The sequence below is a fragment of the Phaenicophaeus curvirostris genome, chromosome 2, assembly GCF_032191515.1.
Source record: "Phaenicophaeus curvirostris isolate KB17595 chromosome 2, BPBGC_Pcur_1.0, whole genome shotgun sequence".
Lineage (NCBI taxonomy): Eukaryota > Metazoa > Chordata > Aves > Cuculiformes > Cuculidae > Phaenicophaeus > Phaenicophaeus curvirostris.
Genome location: NC_091393.1, coordinates 61,868,595 through 61,883,517, shown reverse-complemented (window position 1 = coordinate 61,883,517; position 14,923 = coordinate 61,868,595). Strand labels below are relative to the sequence as shown.

The window sequence follows — 14,923 nt, the reverse complement described above, 5'->3', positions numbered from 1 at the left end:
ATAGTTTTTGAGATCAAGGTGTCAGCTCAAAGGAGAAGTAAATGTAAGGAAGATATCTGGTGTACATAAAATTGGGGTTAATTTCTTCTTTGTAGAGTGTTGTCTCCTGAATACATTTCAAAATTCAGATCCATGTCCTGCTTCACCTGGTTGCAGTGGATGATGCTTGCTGTGCTCTGCTTTTGTGCAGAACAGGGGTGGGAAAAATCATGAAATGGTGACTGGGTGCCCTCACCTCAAGCTGCGCTGACTTCAGAAAACAGTTTTTTCATCATATGATAGTTGACAGGGAGGTGTCTGTACAAAGAGGCTGACCTGCAGAAGCTAATCCTCCCAGACTCTGCCTATGCTCGATGGAGAATAAACTTCCAAGCATACAGGGATACAAGGTCTGATGTAGCGGTGGTTCAGGAGCCTGACTCTATGGAGAATAATTTTTAGCCTTAGTGCGCAAGAGCTGCACAAGGTGGGTGGTGAGCCCTACAGACCTAAGCTGTAGTGTGACAGGATGGCCTAAACTTAAAATAATATTCTTATCAGCTTGCAAGTCTTTCAGCTGCAGGCAGTTTACCTAAAGCTGCATGTCCCTTGATATGAAAGCTCATCCCTTCAGAACTTGGTGGAGTCTTTGATAACAGCATGTTGGTAATTCCTGGTTTCTTTAGGGAACAGCTAGTGCAGTTTGTCAGGTTTGTATCAATTTATTATTGTTTCTCTTACCTAGAAAAAACTGAAAAAAAATAATATTTTTAATATCAGAAAGCAACTCTGGCTTACGCAGCAGTTAAATCCAGAAAAATAAGAGGGGAGATCTTGGCAGTTCTGTACTTAGAAAACCTTTAAATCTCTCTGTGAAAACTGGTCATGGGTTTCAAGCATTTCCTTTCAGGCAAACTTTAACTAGAGGAATTAGGATCAGAAAAGTGAGTTGCTGTCAAATGGTGATTATTTTCCATGACTGGTGGCATGCACAAAGTAGAGGAAGCTTTCCAAACCAAGAAGAGGATATAGTCCCTGTTCCAAAGCACGTGAGTGTAAAGAGAAAGGGTAGGCAAGAGAAGGGGTGAAGCTACAGTATGCAGAGCAATCCAGGTCACGCTAGCTATGCACCAGATGACTTACAGCTGGTAGAAAGTGACAGCATTTTTTCTGGAGAAGAAGGGAATAAAATTTATTCTCATTTAGTAAATGAATGTGGTTTAGCCAAATGTTTTTTTGAATGCATTTTCATATTGGGTTGTTATTTCTATTTTCTCCACATTAATTTTTAAGAATGGAAAACAAATGTTATATTTCCAGGTTTATTTTCTTGGGGAATAAGGACAACTGCACCAAAATTCCCTGTAAAAATAGGGTTTATGAAATTCCAGTTACTTCTGCTGGGTGCCGAAATATTTAAACCTATTCCTAAATCAATAATTCCCTTCGACCTGGGAGATGAAACAGAAAGGTTTTGTACTCAAAATTGACATTTAATTGTAGAGCAGTTACAAGTATTTTCACTAGAAAAGAATCCCAGATGTAGGTGTACAAAACACTACAGAAATAAAAAGACATGTAAATATTGTCTTTCCTCTCTGCTGTGTCCTTGAAAAGCAAGTCCCTTCTTCCAGGTTTCTTTTCAGCTCAATGACTTTCTGTGTTGTGACAAACTCTATGTAGTCCTTCTAGGTATCACATGACTGTGTCGCTCTCTTTTTAGATGAACATACCATAATAACATGAAACAAACAACTAAAACAAAGGCTATAATTCACAGCTTGCAAGATAGAAGTCCTAGTTCAATGGATGCTTTGAGGAATATGTGTCTATTGACAGTGGAAATATTTTAACTAAAGAACCTGGGAAGTTCAAAGCACTTAAAGCTGATTCTGGCAAGCAGCAAAGCATGTGACATTCTTCCTCCCACCACCACCCCATTTCCTTATCTAAATCATTAATTTCTTTTCTGTTTAAAAGGTTACTGGTAGTAACTTTCCACCCTTTGAGGTAAGTAGGGAGAGCTACTTTTAGCGATGCCTTTTCTTTGTTGCCTACTCATAAGAAGAATTCCTGCTTAAAATTAAAGGAACTTTTTAAGATGGATTTAAATTATGCTTTGAGGGACAAAGAGAAAGCATGTTGAGAGAAGTGTGCTGGAGTCTCTGAGGTAAAGGTCTGAGTATATACCACTCTGCTGGCAAGGTCTATGATGGGTACACCAATCTCTGCAGTGTATTTTTGTGGTTTGCCTTGCATATTCTATCTTTATATATCTTGAGGTTCAGTAGACAGAAGCAACAGGCCTTGATGTCCTGACATTGCCCTCCCCAGCCAGTAACAGGCACATGAAATATTTGCACAAGCATTTATTTCTATTTTCAAAACTTGATACCTAATCGTAGCATCACAGAAGACGAGATTTAAATAAACAATATGTTTCCTTATGATAGCAGCACTGATTTGGGGGATTTTGTTTTCTTATGTTTCCTTTGCAGGAAGAAGGTATCGTGAAGGAAATAGATATCAGTCATCATGTGAAGGAAGGTTTTGAAAAAGCAGATCCCTCTCAGTTTGAGCTGCTGAAAGTATTAGGACAAGGTTCATATGGGAAGGTAATTTTTAATGCCATCTATTCACCTAAAGCAACATTGAAAATGTCATGTCCTTTTTCTTAGTTCATTTATGCTGGTAACAATGTCTATATATAAATTATATTGCAGAGGCAGATAAGTAAACTCAAACCCCTTCTATCTTCATTTTGATAATGTTTTTGTCTTTTGGCTGGATTCCTGTATATAAGACAGTTCAGGAAATTCCACTTATGCCTTTGAATCTGGACTAATGAGCACAAGTGTACATTAAAAAATAAATTAGATTCTTGGATTGCACTGGTGTATTTTATTATTAACTGTCCAAGTTGGCCTTCTAGCTTTAAGTACTTTGTAAACAAAATGTCTAGTCTATACCATTTCTTCCTAAAAGGAACTCTGATTTTGGGATGTTCACTGGGAATCAGTGTGAATGGGGACATCATACCTGTTTGGAGCTGTGTGCGATTACAAATCAATTCCTGTATCTTACATCAGAAAGATTGGTAAATTCCTCAGAGGAAATAAGACACACAGGAGGGGAGTCTGTTCTGTGTTTCTTATGCAGACCCCAATCACCTAAATTTTCATCATCTTGGTGTTTGAGCTAACAGTTCAAATCTGTAAGTCTCTGAAGCATGCAAACCGATTGGTTTTAAGTTGTTCACCTGAGGCCTAATTAATTTGTTGCAGAATTAGAAGCCTTTGGTGTCAGAGGGAGCGCTTTCAACACTCTTGAAAGTCACAGCACTTGCTTAGCTTACTAGATTGGTGATATACCTATTGCTTTATCTAGGAAGGGAGTTCTGTTAGTTCAGGTAATAATAACATGAGGTGTTTGCATGCATATCAAACTAGAAAATTGGAATTCATGCTCAGCCACATGCCTGGCTATTCTGGCAAACTAGTGTTATTGCTAATATAAACAGTCTAGTAAGCCCTCCAAAGACAACTAGATGGTTTCAAGCACAATGAAAATCTAACTTTAAGAAAAATCAGAAGGACAACATCCTTTTGCAATACATTGCATTTTCATTTGTTCTGTTTCCTTTTTGGTTTGATGTTTATATTGATGTCCTCTGAAACAGCACACACTGTTCTTGACTCATCTGTTTTGGAGGGAATGCAGACAAGTGCTCTAGCCTGTGCCACAGGGAACAGCTGACTAGTGACTAGTAACGTAAATCAATAATTTTGCTTATTACAGCAATATGGGTATTATAAATTTTGCAAGATTGTATGACAGATATGATATTTCTAGAGCTGCTGCCTAATATTTATGCAGATCCAGCATGCTGTGTTGTTCTATGTGCAGTACAGCTTAAAATCATTATCTTAAGGGTTTGGGGTTTTGTTTATTTGGATAAATATTCCATAACAATTTTTATAAAAATACAGCTGAAAATCTAGAGTGTGGGCAAGCTTGCTTTTCACTTTTCCCTCCCTTTCAATGTAATGTAAAAGTTAGATAGAAAAATATCCCAGCATTTCTCTGTCTAGCTGAACTTCTAAATGAATTGGCTTCTTGTAAATCTTGGAGCAGCTGAGCTTAATTTATCACGAATGTTAATGAAAAACACTTCAGAAAGTATTACGTGTTCCTGTCACATCCAGATTTCATCATTTGTTCCTGCCATTTGTGAGTAATGGAGGCATTTGTATGCTCATCAAACTAGGAAACAGGGGTTGTGAACAAGCAACAAGTGCCCAAGCTCAGCTAGTTAGGGCAGTTCAGCTGGGGAACTATCTCACATGCACAGGAAATATCTTGAGAAGGAAAGTCTCACCAAAAATGTATCAGATTGTGTTGTAGAAGTGCTGTAGCTGTGATGCTGTCAGGTATAAGAGCTCTTGTTAGGATGTTCAGAGAGAATTTAACCTTCCACCCCCCTCCAGATTCTCTACCTTATTGTTTACAGTTGTTCTCCTTCACCACAAACCTTTCCTCAAAGGGTGCTTGAGAAAACTATAATATGTTTACAGATATTTTTTTTTTCCAAGAGGAAGAGTCTTTCAAATTGTGAATAATGTACTAGAAACTGACTTGCTCCTTTCTTTGGCTTTTCATATTTTAGGTGGAGACAGTTAACAAAGTTTCATGGCTCCTGAATAGGTGATTAGTCGAATAATTGCCACAGATTTTTGTAATCCAACTACACATCTTGTTAGTTACATAATTTCACCAAGCATTTTTGATTTGTATGTTTATAACTTTACATTTTGTATAATGGCTTGTATTTATTTCGGCATTTGGCTTCTGCTTCTGTCCAGTAACACAAGTGCTGAAATAAAAAAACCCAGAGACACTACTCTCTGGTATTTCTGACCTCAGCAGACAGAGTAAACCCCGGGAATCAGCTAAAATATTTGTTTATTTTATTTTCAGTTATAAAAAACACTGAAAGTCTTTAAAAGGCTGATATAAATTACTGATTCCTTTTTTCGTTATCCCTCCAGTGTTCTCATGCACTCAGAGACAGAAAATAGATACATGGAGTAAAATAATAAAAAGATAAAATTGCAGCTACAATTTTATTTTCTTTTAGTTACAAATGTATACTGTCACAAGACGTAGCATAAGAGACTATAGCAGGGAAAACTGTCTTCATTATTATAATCTGTTTGTTAATTTAAGTAGTCCTACTTTTTGTTAAGTATGCACAAACAAATTTTCAGCTGTATGAACTTTTTACTTCATCTACACCTTAGGCAAGTCATCATTCATGACTGATGGCATAAACTACACAAAATTATTTTTCTTCCTTCATTGACAGCAATAATTTTAAGACACTACATATTCCTAAGCCCAAAAGGGATATAACTTTTTTCATGTAAATCTGGTCAGGATATGAAGGAATGCGTGAGCACTGATTCTGACTATTCATCCATCTTTAATTGAACGTGTAAGGGTGATTAATAACATTGAACATATTTTCTTTGTGAGGTGGTAAAGGCTTAAAAATGAAGATTTCCAGAGCTGGCTCTACCAATTGCAGGTGAAATAGATATGATGTACTCTCAACTAATAATTTTCATTAGATTTCCTGAACTGTATTTATTCCTCTGTCAAATGCAGCAAAACCAATAACTGGAAGTTCAGTACTCATCTACAAATGATGTCTGCTCTTTACAGGTATTTCTAGTGAGGAAGATCAAAGGATCTGATGCGGGTCAGCTTTATGCCATGAAGGTACTTAAGAAGGCAACTCTGAAAGGTAAGGATTGTGACAGTAGCTGCGGTTTCTATTTCTTTGCTACTTTGTCTTTTGTTTTCCTTGACATTTTTTGCATTACTGCTGTTTTACGGTATATAAGAGAGCACAGATATGTCTCTGACACCCTCCATAACTCTACCTTGCTGTAGTGAATGCTCTAAAAATATACTCAAAACCCCTGTTATCTATACAATGTGAAAGCAGGGCTTTGCAGTTTTCCAGCTGCATCCTTTCTTCACATTCTTGATGGTAGTTATAGACGTCCATCAGGCATATATTCATTTGTATCACTGTGGCAGTATCTTTCTGTTGCTGAAGTAAACTGAAGTAAGTATTTTTAAATAGAATACTTAAAAGGATATTGCTGAAGTAAAACATTGCTCCTACTATGCAGAAAGGCCTTCCAGCTGATGGTTCTCTCTGTATGCCTGAAAATTCATGGGAGCATATTTTCAAGTGTGGAGAGTCATTCTGAGGCTGTTGAGATCATGCTGTCAGTGCATGGTCTGTAGCAGGTTAGATCCCAAATGATTGATCTTTAAATCTGGTCATCCTCTTCTGGGGCCACTGGCTGATACAGCCTCACTCAGACAAAAGAAGAAAATTCTAGTAAAGCACAGGACTGAAAAGCAAACAGGGTAAGTTCTGTCTCAGATGAAGTCCTTACTGTTCCTCCACAGAAACAATTGTCTTCTTGCTTCCCTGACCTAGCACTGTACTCTGTTTTCTCCCCTCGAATGCCCGACGCTTTCTGCAGATAAGGTGGACAGCATTTATTTTGCCCTGAGCAGCTCTTTTGCTCTTTCTTGGAAAATGTGGGTTTGTACAATGCAGTATAGTGCCTAAACTGCTATATTAATGTGAAGAGAGATCATTTTGAAATAGTTCTGGTGACTTAAAAATCCAAATTGGTTTAGCATGCTTCAATTTGGGGAACAAAAAGAAGAATGAAGTCACTAGTAATTGCAAGGTAGAGTTACAGCCGGTGGTGGCAAGCAGATGTATCACCTCTTCTGAGTACCAGTCAAAATAGGGAAGTGGCAAACCAGGTATTTGCACAGTCCTTTCCCTTAAGGAAGCCTTTTCAAAGAAACATTAGTTTGAAGCGGTGTTGGCACGCTGATCTTTTTGTTTGGAATGTAGATGAGAAAGTTAGTTCTGGCAGGACAGTGTGGTATAAATAACCACTTAAGTAGTGCTGGGCATAATACCTAAAAAGTATAAGGTCAGGCCTGTGTATACAATACATATAATCACAGAAGAGGGATTCTCTGACTTCTCAACCAAGAGCAGGACTGTGAAATGCCCGAACTGAGCTGAACTCAACTCTCAGAGCCTTCTTCACTGGGGCAAGTCATCTCCTGCCTGGCACAGTGTCTGAGGAAGGACTATGTGATCCCTATGATGTCAACATGTACCAGAGACTTATTTCTGTTTCTTTTGAAAACACAGAAATTTTTACCCAAGGATTTTACCCAAAGTCAGGTATTCCCTCTCTTTCTGTGTAACTCTGAGGTGTGTTGAGCTGAAAGAGCTTTGGAGAGTTTTTTTCCCATTCAAACTACTTACCCCTGTGACTGGTAGCTCTAGATTTCTAATCAATCTCGAAATAATACCACATCAGCAGGAACTGATTTGTCCACACTGATTTCTACAAATTACTTAAACTTGACAGCTATTTAACTGGAAGTACACAAATGAAGGCAAACCCAGCTGGCACAGGGCAAGTGAGAAGAACAACAATGAGGATTACTGTCAGTGAGCTTCCATGTAACTTTTGGCACAGAGATAAAATTTCTGACAGCTTAATTTCATCTTTCAAGTGAGAGTGCTGAATTGTTGCCTCCTACCTACACGCAAAAAGACTAGAAGTGACTTCAACATGAAGTATTTATTACTATGTCAAGTAATGGGAGCAAAGGCATAAATACTTGTTAGCACTGCAGTCAGTGTTTACTGACACAAGGTATGCTACGAGACAAATTTCTGAATTATTTTGCTTCCCAACCTGTACTTTGCACAGTACAGCGTGGAACAGGGAAGTCAGAGCTCTCAGTGCCAGTGCCATTGACATGTCCACACAGCTTTGAATATCCTAGTAGTTATTTGCTTCCATGAAACAAATTTGCAAAACATAAAATGGAGAAATGAGAAAGAAAGGTAAATAGGAGAGGGTAGCAAAACTGTTCTTTTTTTCTCTTCTGGATTTGTCTGAAGAATTAAAACCCAGATAAAACATAACATGAGGAAGTTAAATGCCTTCAGGAATGATGGGTTAAAACTAGCTTTGTGCTTTACTCTGAAGAACAACCCTATAGGGACCCGTTGAAGGCTTTCCTATCACAGGAGCCTGACTCTGGCCATGGCTGGCTTGGTAATGATTAGGAAGAAGCAGAAGTACAAAACAATGCTTCCTCCAGTGAGTCTGCTGCCTCTTGCCTCTTTCCCATGTAATTGTCCCTTGTTAGCCTGACCCCAACTTCACCAAAAGCAAACAGTATTATAAGAGGTGTACAGCAATCAGCAGCAGCACTCTTCAAACATTTACAGCTCAAAAGAAGTTGTTTGATACAAAAGAGGCAATGTAGGTCAATTGCATTTGTAGATGTAAACTTGAAAAAGATCTGCTAAACAGCAGAACCATTCCTGCTGTGGAGGGAGAATTAGACTCCAAAGTATTCTTGTTTAGATTGTAAAAGTTGGCAGAGGCACATGCTGTACACACAAACATTTATGAAAGTTAAAGTAATCTTTACCTCATGAAGTTTTATGTAAAATGTAGTGTATATCTGAATAAGACCCATAGCAGCATGGATCCTTGAAAGTGAGAACACCACTGCTGCTCTTAGTTGGAAACGAAAGGGTAACACGAGTTTCTTTCCTCCATGACCCATTTCCTTTTGCAGGAGCTTGTGGGTATGTGGTTTTTAAAGCAGGCAACTTCCTCGATAAACCAGATAAACATTTCGTTCTACTTATTATTTTTAGGAAAACTTTGTCCAAAATGTTTGAAAATATTATGTCTGTAAGGTGCCAGATGGCAAATACATCAGATTCAAGGCTGCATGTATGTATAACACTAACTTCTCTGACTTTGAAACACTGTTTATTAAATTACAATACTCTAATACCTACTTTTGTAAATATAAACCCTTTGGGGGTCATCCAGGTGCTCAGAGATGTTTAGCCACTTAAATACCTTCCAAGAGGGAGACTTTTGTCCTTTAGAATGTCATTAGATAATACGATTAAATACTATCCTAAAATATTACTTTTATATCTTCATTACACTCTACTTTTTTTTTCTTGAAAATCAGATGCTTATATAAAAAATTGAAAAATAATAGTCAATTGATACATTTAAAAACTTATAGGTATATATCAGTGAATCTTGACCGCCCAGCCTGAATGTACCATGAGACTGAGGAAACAGAAAAAAAAATAGTGACTGTTTATTCAGTGTAACATGTGCCTTGTACTCACCAGCAAGGCTGGGACACAGGGAAAGGGCAGGTTTATTATTTTGATTCACTCACTATTGCTCTCAAGGTGCCTTAGGCTCCATCAACTTTACTGGATGAGCTTCAGAATCCTGTGACTAAGAGCTGTTAAGATGGCTTACAGTGTAAGCCTTATTAAACACCTGTGAAATGCCCATAAATCCCTAACAAGTTACTGTGCTGGAATGTAAGGGCTTCCTCTGGAGCTTGACAATCAAAGACCCATCCCTCCAAGAGACATGTAATCTTACAGAAAGTGGCATGAAGCCATAATTCACTGATGTAAGGGTTATGAACTTTGCAAATATTACAGTGATGATCTAGCAAAGTTATGTGAGGGGTCATGAGGAATTAGTCTGCATCTGCCAATCTTGTTGGTAATGGGCTGTGTAAATCTCAGTACTGAAACCTGTTTGATGCTGAGAATTGAGTCTACCTGTCTCTGCACATGGGTTTTAGAAAAATAAAAGTCTATTTCATCAAAAGCCTTGAAGTGCTTTGCAGTTTATGATCCCCTTAGTATAAGCCATGGGCTTATGAGTTTAGAGTTGTGCTGAGTGCCTGTGATGGTTATAGATGCAGTAAGAGGTAAGAGCAACTTTACGTACTCACAGAGAGCTTATGGTATTCTCGGGGGTATTGGATCAATGGTATTTGTTATAATTAAATGTAAACTGAACAACTAACTTAGATGTCACCAGCTGGACTGTGATTTCTGTCTAAACCATTGATAAAATCTTAGTAGTGGCTTCCCTGTAACTTCTTCAGTTTTCCCTTGCATGCAACTCAGTTTCCTAGGGATGACTGTGGTACTTAGATCTAAGAAAATGAACTCCAGTGGGTTCTGTCTGGTCTGAAGGTAACAGGAATCCAACAAAACAAAAATCTAAGGACAGTTTAACTTTATGAGGCAGAAATTAGAGCCTTCAGCTCAGATAAACTTAGGTCTTTGATGCACAGGAAAATAAACTGTAGTTAGGCAACTAAGGCATTGTGTGAGTAAATATTATAGAGTATACCAGTCTGAATATAGAACAGACTGGACAGGTCAAAAATTACAAACAGTGTTGCTGGAATTTTATTTTCATAGGTTTTTCTAAAAAGCATTTGCTTGGGTTCATTGAGACTGAAGTTTCTGGGTTAGATACTTCATACTCTCTAGTGATTCTGTACAGCATTTGGATTCAGGTTTGGATGAGAAGGGAAAATTTGACTTATAAATATAAAGTGAACTTAAATCACTTAAAGATTTTATTGTCTGTTTCTATTCAAGCTACGTGGGACTTCTCATTGTACGAAGTCCCAATTAACTTATAGCCTCTTCACATTGTGAAGATCCTGTTATCAGGCAAAAATTCCCACTGTTAAAACATTCAAGAAATGAACCCTGGAAATTTTTTGTAGCAAGGGCTAGCAAGGCTAGTTTGTTTTCACACAAAAACCTATTGTTGCTCATGGAGCTTTTCCTGAGTGCCAAGGGAATTTCAGCTTTCTCTTTATGAAAATTTTGGCTCTTAAGTTCTCTAAAGGAACCACTTGTTAAAAGTATTGCTCAAGTTGCTAGACAGCACGTTCTTCCTGTTTTCCTGAGGAGGATGAGATTATTAAGACTTTGACTAAACACTGACAAAAATTATAATCAATCTCCCTCTCTTTCTCCCTGCCATTTAGCCAAACTGATCCGCACAGAAGCACACGTCTGCACTTGTCGTATACAATATAGGTGAATGCAACAATAATGCCCAGTCCCTTTCTGTTCACACATTTGTTCCATTACAACTCTGCTGTTACAGTAATATCAAAATTTAGCTTACCATATAGTCAAATGCTCATTTGGAATGCAGCTTCAACAGCTTAATATGTTGCTGTCTGAAATAGCTTTGTTTTACACCATGAAATGTTCAGTGGTGTAGCAGAAACAGTGTTGGGAGTCCTGGCACAGCAGCATTGGTGCTTTTACTCGGTCCACGATATTGAAACAATTCTTCCAGTCATCCCCACTTGCTGTACCTTGGTTTGCTGGGCATAACAATTTCAGAGCACCCCAGCTAAGTTCAGTCTTCATGAAGCTAGACCAGGAGCACACCCAGCGCCCTCCAGCATCTCATGGGCATTCAAGCCAGGGACCAAAGTGTGACATCAAGTGTGGGGCAACCTCAGGTCCCAAAATCTACTGTTACTTTCTGTAGATTAATGGCTGCACTATACTGCTTGCTAATGCAGTCATAGGTTTAAGACTTAAGTTTCAGACATTTCTATGAAAGCATTGAATGCACCCATGTTTGTCGTTTTCACTAGGTATTGCATAGAGCTATCTTAAGTTTTTCCACCTTTTTTCCTAAATTAACATGCCTACATCCTTAATTTCTAATCCTTAAGCAGTTCCATAGGCCCTGTTAGCAGCAGCTGAAAGTGTTGTGTTATTCAGGTATTTGTATATTCTCTCTCTAGAGAGCACAAAGGAGATTCAAATCTGAAGTCAAAGGAAGAAAGCACTAATAAGTCTAGTAAGTCTTTTGACAGGAAAAATGTGTTCTTCACCTGTGATCAAATTATACAAGTTCTAAGCATTTGTAAAGTCACACTCTTCTGTCAATGAAATATTAAAAGAATGAATTCTTTAAAGCTTCTATAAAAACAACAGGTCTCAGAGGTTGCATTTGAATCTGTCTCCCAGCTATTCCAGCCAGTCAAGGAGTGGTGTTTTTTTCTTCTTTCACAAATGAGGAGTCCATCATACTCATTTCTTTTTTGATAGTACAAAACAATTTTGCAAATCACCTTGTATTTTTTAGTCAATTTCCCATCCATCTCTTTTAAGTTTCAATTGATTCTACTGTGCTTGACACAGTGAATAAGTAGCAATGGAGATACTTGAAACTGCAGCTCCTGTAGGTGCCATCAGTAAAAACCTTTCAGACCCAAACTCATTCTTCAAAGTCCCTGTAGAAGACTTGATTAGGGGCTTTCACTATTGCTTGCTTTCCCTTGGGTTATTACTTTTGTTGTATTCATTGGACCGTATATGTAATGACAGCTATTTGCAGTTATTCCCAAATTGGTTGTCACTTTATGGAAAATAAAACTTTTGATATTTTTATTGCAAAGTAGCAGATTGCTATTAGCTGCTTGTTGTGTAATTTCAGGAATGGAAAGACTACACTGACATTTGTCGTGAAGCCACAAGTGAAATGTTTATCCTGTTTGACAAATGTGTTCCATTTTATCTGTAGAAAACCCATTTTTACCAGGAAGGGATTGGGAGGTGCAGTGGCCTTCATCAGCCGTCACATCCCTCGTCAGCAACAGCTGAAAGCACAGAGAAAGGAGAGAAAAGCACAGTTTAATTGGAAAGGTCTATGGAGAGTGACTTGAAGCTCCAGATGAATGAATGAGTCCAGAGTCCAGAGTGATACAGGCACCTCTGGCTGTGCACAGTGCTCTGTCCAGGCCAAGTAACTGGGAGCGAGGACTAGCTGATCCCCAGGACAACAACAGAGGCTTAGTGGCAGAGCTCATGTCACTGTGTGGGTCTGTGCCACGTAAACCTGCCAGTGTGGGACTCTTGGAAGGCACCCTGTGCCTTGCACTGCTACTCACCCTTCAGCTGGAAGGCTCCCGAAGAAGTCCCACAGCCCACCTGTGACCTATGGTGGCACAGCTATGCTTTTGTGTCATTACTGATAGATGTTCGCCTGGCTTGTTCTTAGGCCATCTCTACCCCTACCATTACAAAACAGTTCCTAACATCTGTCCTGTATCTGTAGTTTTCTTCCACATCTTAAAGATCGTTATCATGTCTAGCTTCCATCTTCCATATGCTGAGAATCTTTCATCTTCCTTTCTTTCCTCAGGGTTCATTTTCTGTAAATGTCTGAGTTAGAAGAAGATTTAGCTATACAGTAGGTGAGTCAGAGATGACTGTTAAACAAAATGTCATCTGCTCAGGCTGCATGTTCAAGATCTCAGGTCCTCTGTGAATGCTGCTTTATGATAGAAGTAGTGGCAGTACCATTGCTTTACTCAGTTTGTTGAAGATTCATTTTTTTTAATTGAAAAGGTAAAAAAGTCCTGCTGCGAAGATGGCAGAGTGGTCATATTGTTGAGAGATTGAACATTTGTTCCTTTAGGGAATTGCATTCAGAGAAAGTTCTTAGGAGAAGCCGGCCCTAGGGCAGAAGGATTTGTAATATGGCTCTTTTTTGGCATTGCTGCTCAGAACAGCAGTGGTTCTGGAGGGTGGTTTCAGTTCCTGATGGTTGCCTGCAGCTGACAACCTCCATTCCCTTTGTGTCATGTGTTTAGCTTCAAAATTAAGCAGAACATCAGTGGGCAGGACATAACCCAGACCAGTCCGTCTTTGCCAGTGATACATAACAGTGGTCACTGTTTCTTCTTGCCTGTTGCCCTTTTCCTTCTGCCTGGCTTCCCATAGGCCAAATGGGAATATTCATATGAAGATCTGTTTTTCTAGTTTGCTTTTGACTTGGTGTTCAGGTTTGAATTTTTTTTTATCTTGTTTATCTTGTGCTGTCTTTAAGAAGCTCTGTAAGCTTTCTGTTTGCTTGTAATGCTTCTAGTTTTATAAACCCCACTGCTGAAAAAGAGAAGCTATTGCTGGCAACCCATTGAGTCATCTGCACATCACATGAATGAACCACTGGGAGTCTTTCAATCCTGTCTGACCTCCAAGAGCTTGCTATTGGTACCACAAGGGTGCATGAATTACAGGAAGAGAAAAATTGGTCTTTTGGCAAACACAGGCTCAAATGCTTTTAGTCTTCATCTCCTTTGAATTTATGTCATGCAGTCTGTTCTTCTGTAGCAGACTGTGTCTGGTATAGGAACTGGTACCTCAGTTTAAGAGTTTCAGGACTTTGGCTCTGCTGGCATCACTGCCACGAATAGACCCGCTACTGTTATTGTTGTTCCTCTTCTCAATCTCCTTATCCATATTGTTAACCTAATTATGCCAGCCACCTCTTCACAGTGCTCAATGTCCTTATGAATAGTCATAGTCAGATACTAATGCAGATTCTATTAACACTCCTCCCCGCTTAAGTGACATCTACTCCTTTATGGAATTTAATGGCAAAAGAATTCAAAACAAGAAATTATCAGGAAATGTCTCTTCTGTATAATGCGTTAACTATTTGAAATAATCAGAGCTATGAATCAACTGTACTTTTGCATAAATTTGTTGCTGTAGTGGAAAGCTACACTGGAAATACAGTAGCTAAGTATCCCTGGGATTTTTAACCTCCCTGATGGACTCTGCAAGTCTTTGACTGTGACACAAATCCATTCTCTATGTGAAAAGCATTTGTTTCTTCTGTTCTCTGAATAAGTTGCACCAGTTGTAGCATCTGAGTTAGTTGTCATTTAACCACTTTCAGCAGCCTGCAGCTGCAGTGCATTTATAGTTGGCTAGAAACCTAATTCATCAGCATCCTCTAGGAGTTGCATCCCACTGCTTTTGCTGGTTCCCATAATACAGCTGAAAAACGTTATTTCCTTTCAAGCATGAGGACAGAAAACAGAGAGGTGAAGACTGCCACTTGATGCCATTTTAAATCAGGGCAGAGGGCAGGGGATCATTTGCACTGGCAACAGTCTCACAGCATTGCAACTTGTAAAC

General features: G+C 38.7%; 1 protein-coding gene across 3 annotated transcripts in view; it reads left to right on the top strand.

Annotated features, from left to right (window-relative positions):
- RPS6KA2 (ribosomal protein S6 kinase A2) overlaps positions 1–14,923 on the top strand; it is a 297,537-nt gene that overhangs the window by 190,062 nt on the left and 92,552 nt on the right. For all 3 annotated transcript variants that reach the window (XM_069852241.1, XM_069852243.1, XM_069852242.1), the window contains 2 exons: positions 2,478–2,594; positions 5,704–5,785. In XM_069852241.1, coding sequence (XP_069708342.1) covers positions 2,478–2,594; positions 5,704–5,785 — 199 coding nt within the window. The remainder of the gene's footprint in view (positions 1–2,477; positions 2,595–5,703; positions 5,786–14,923) is intronic.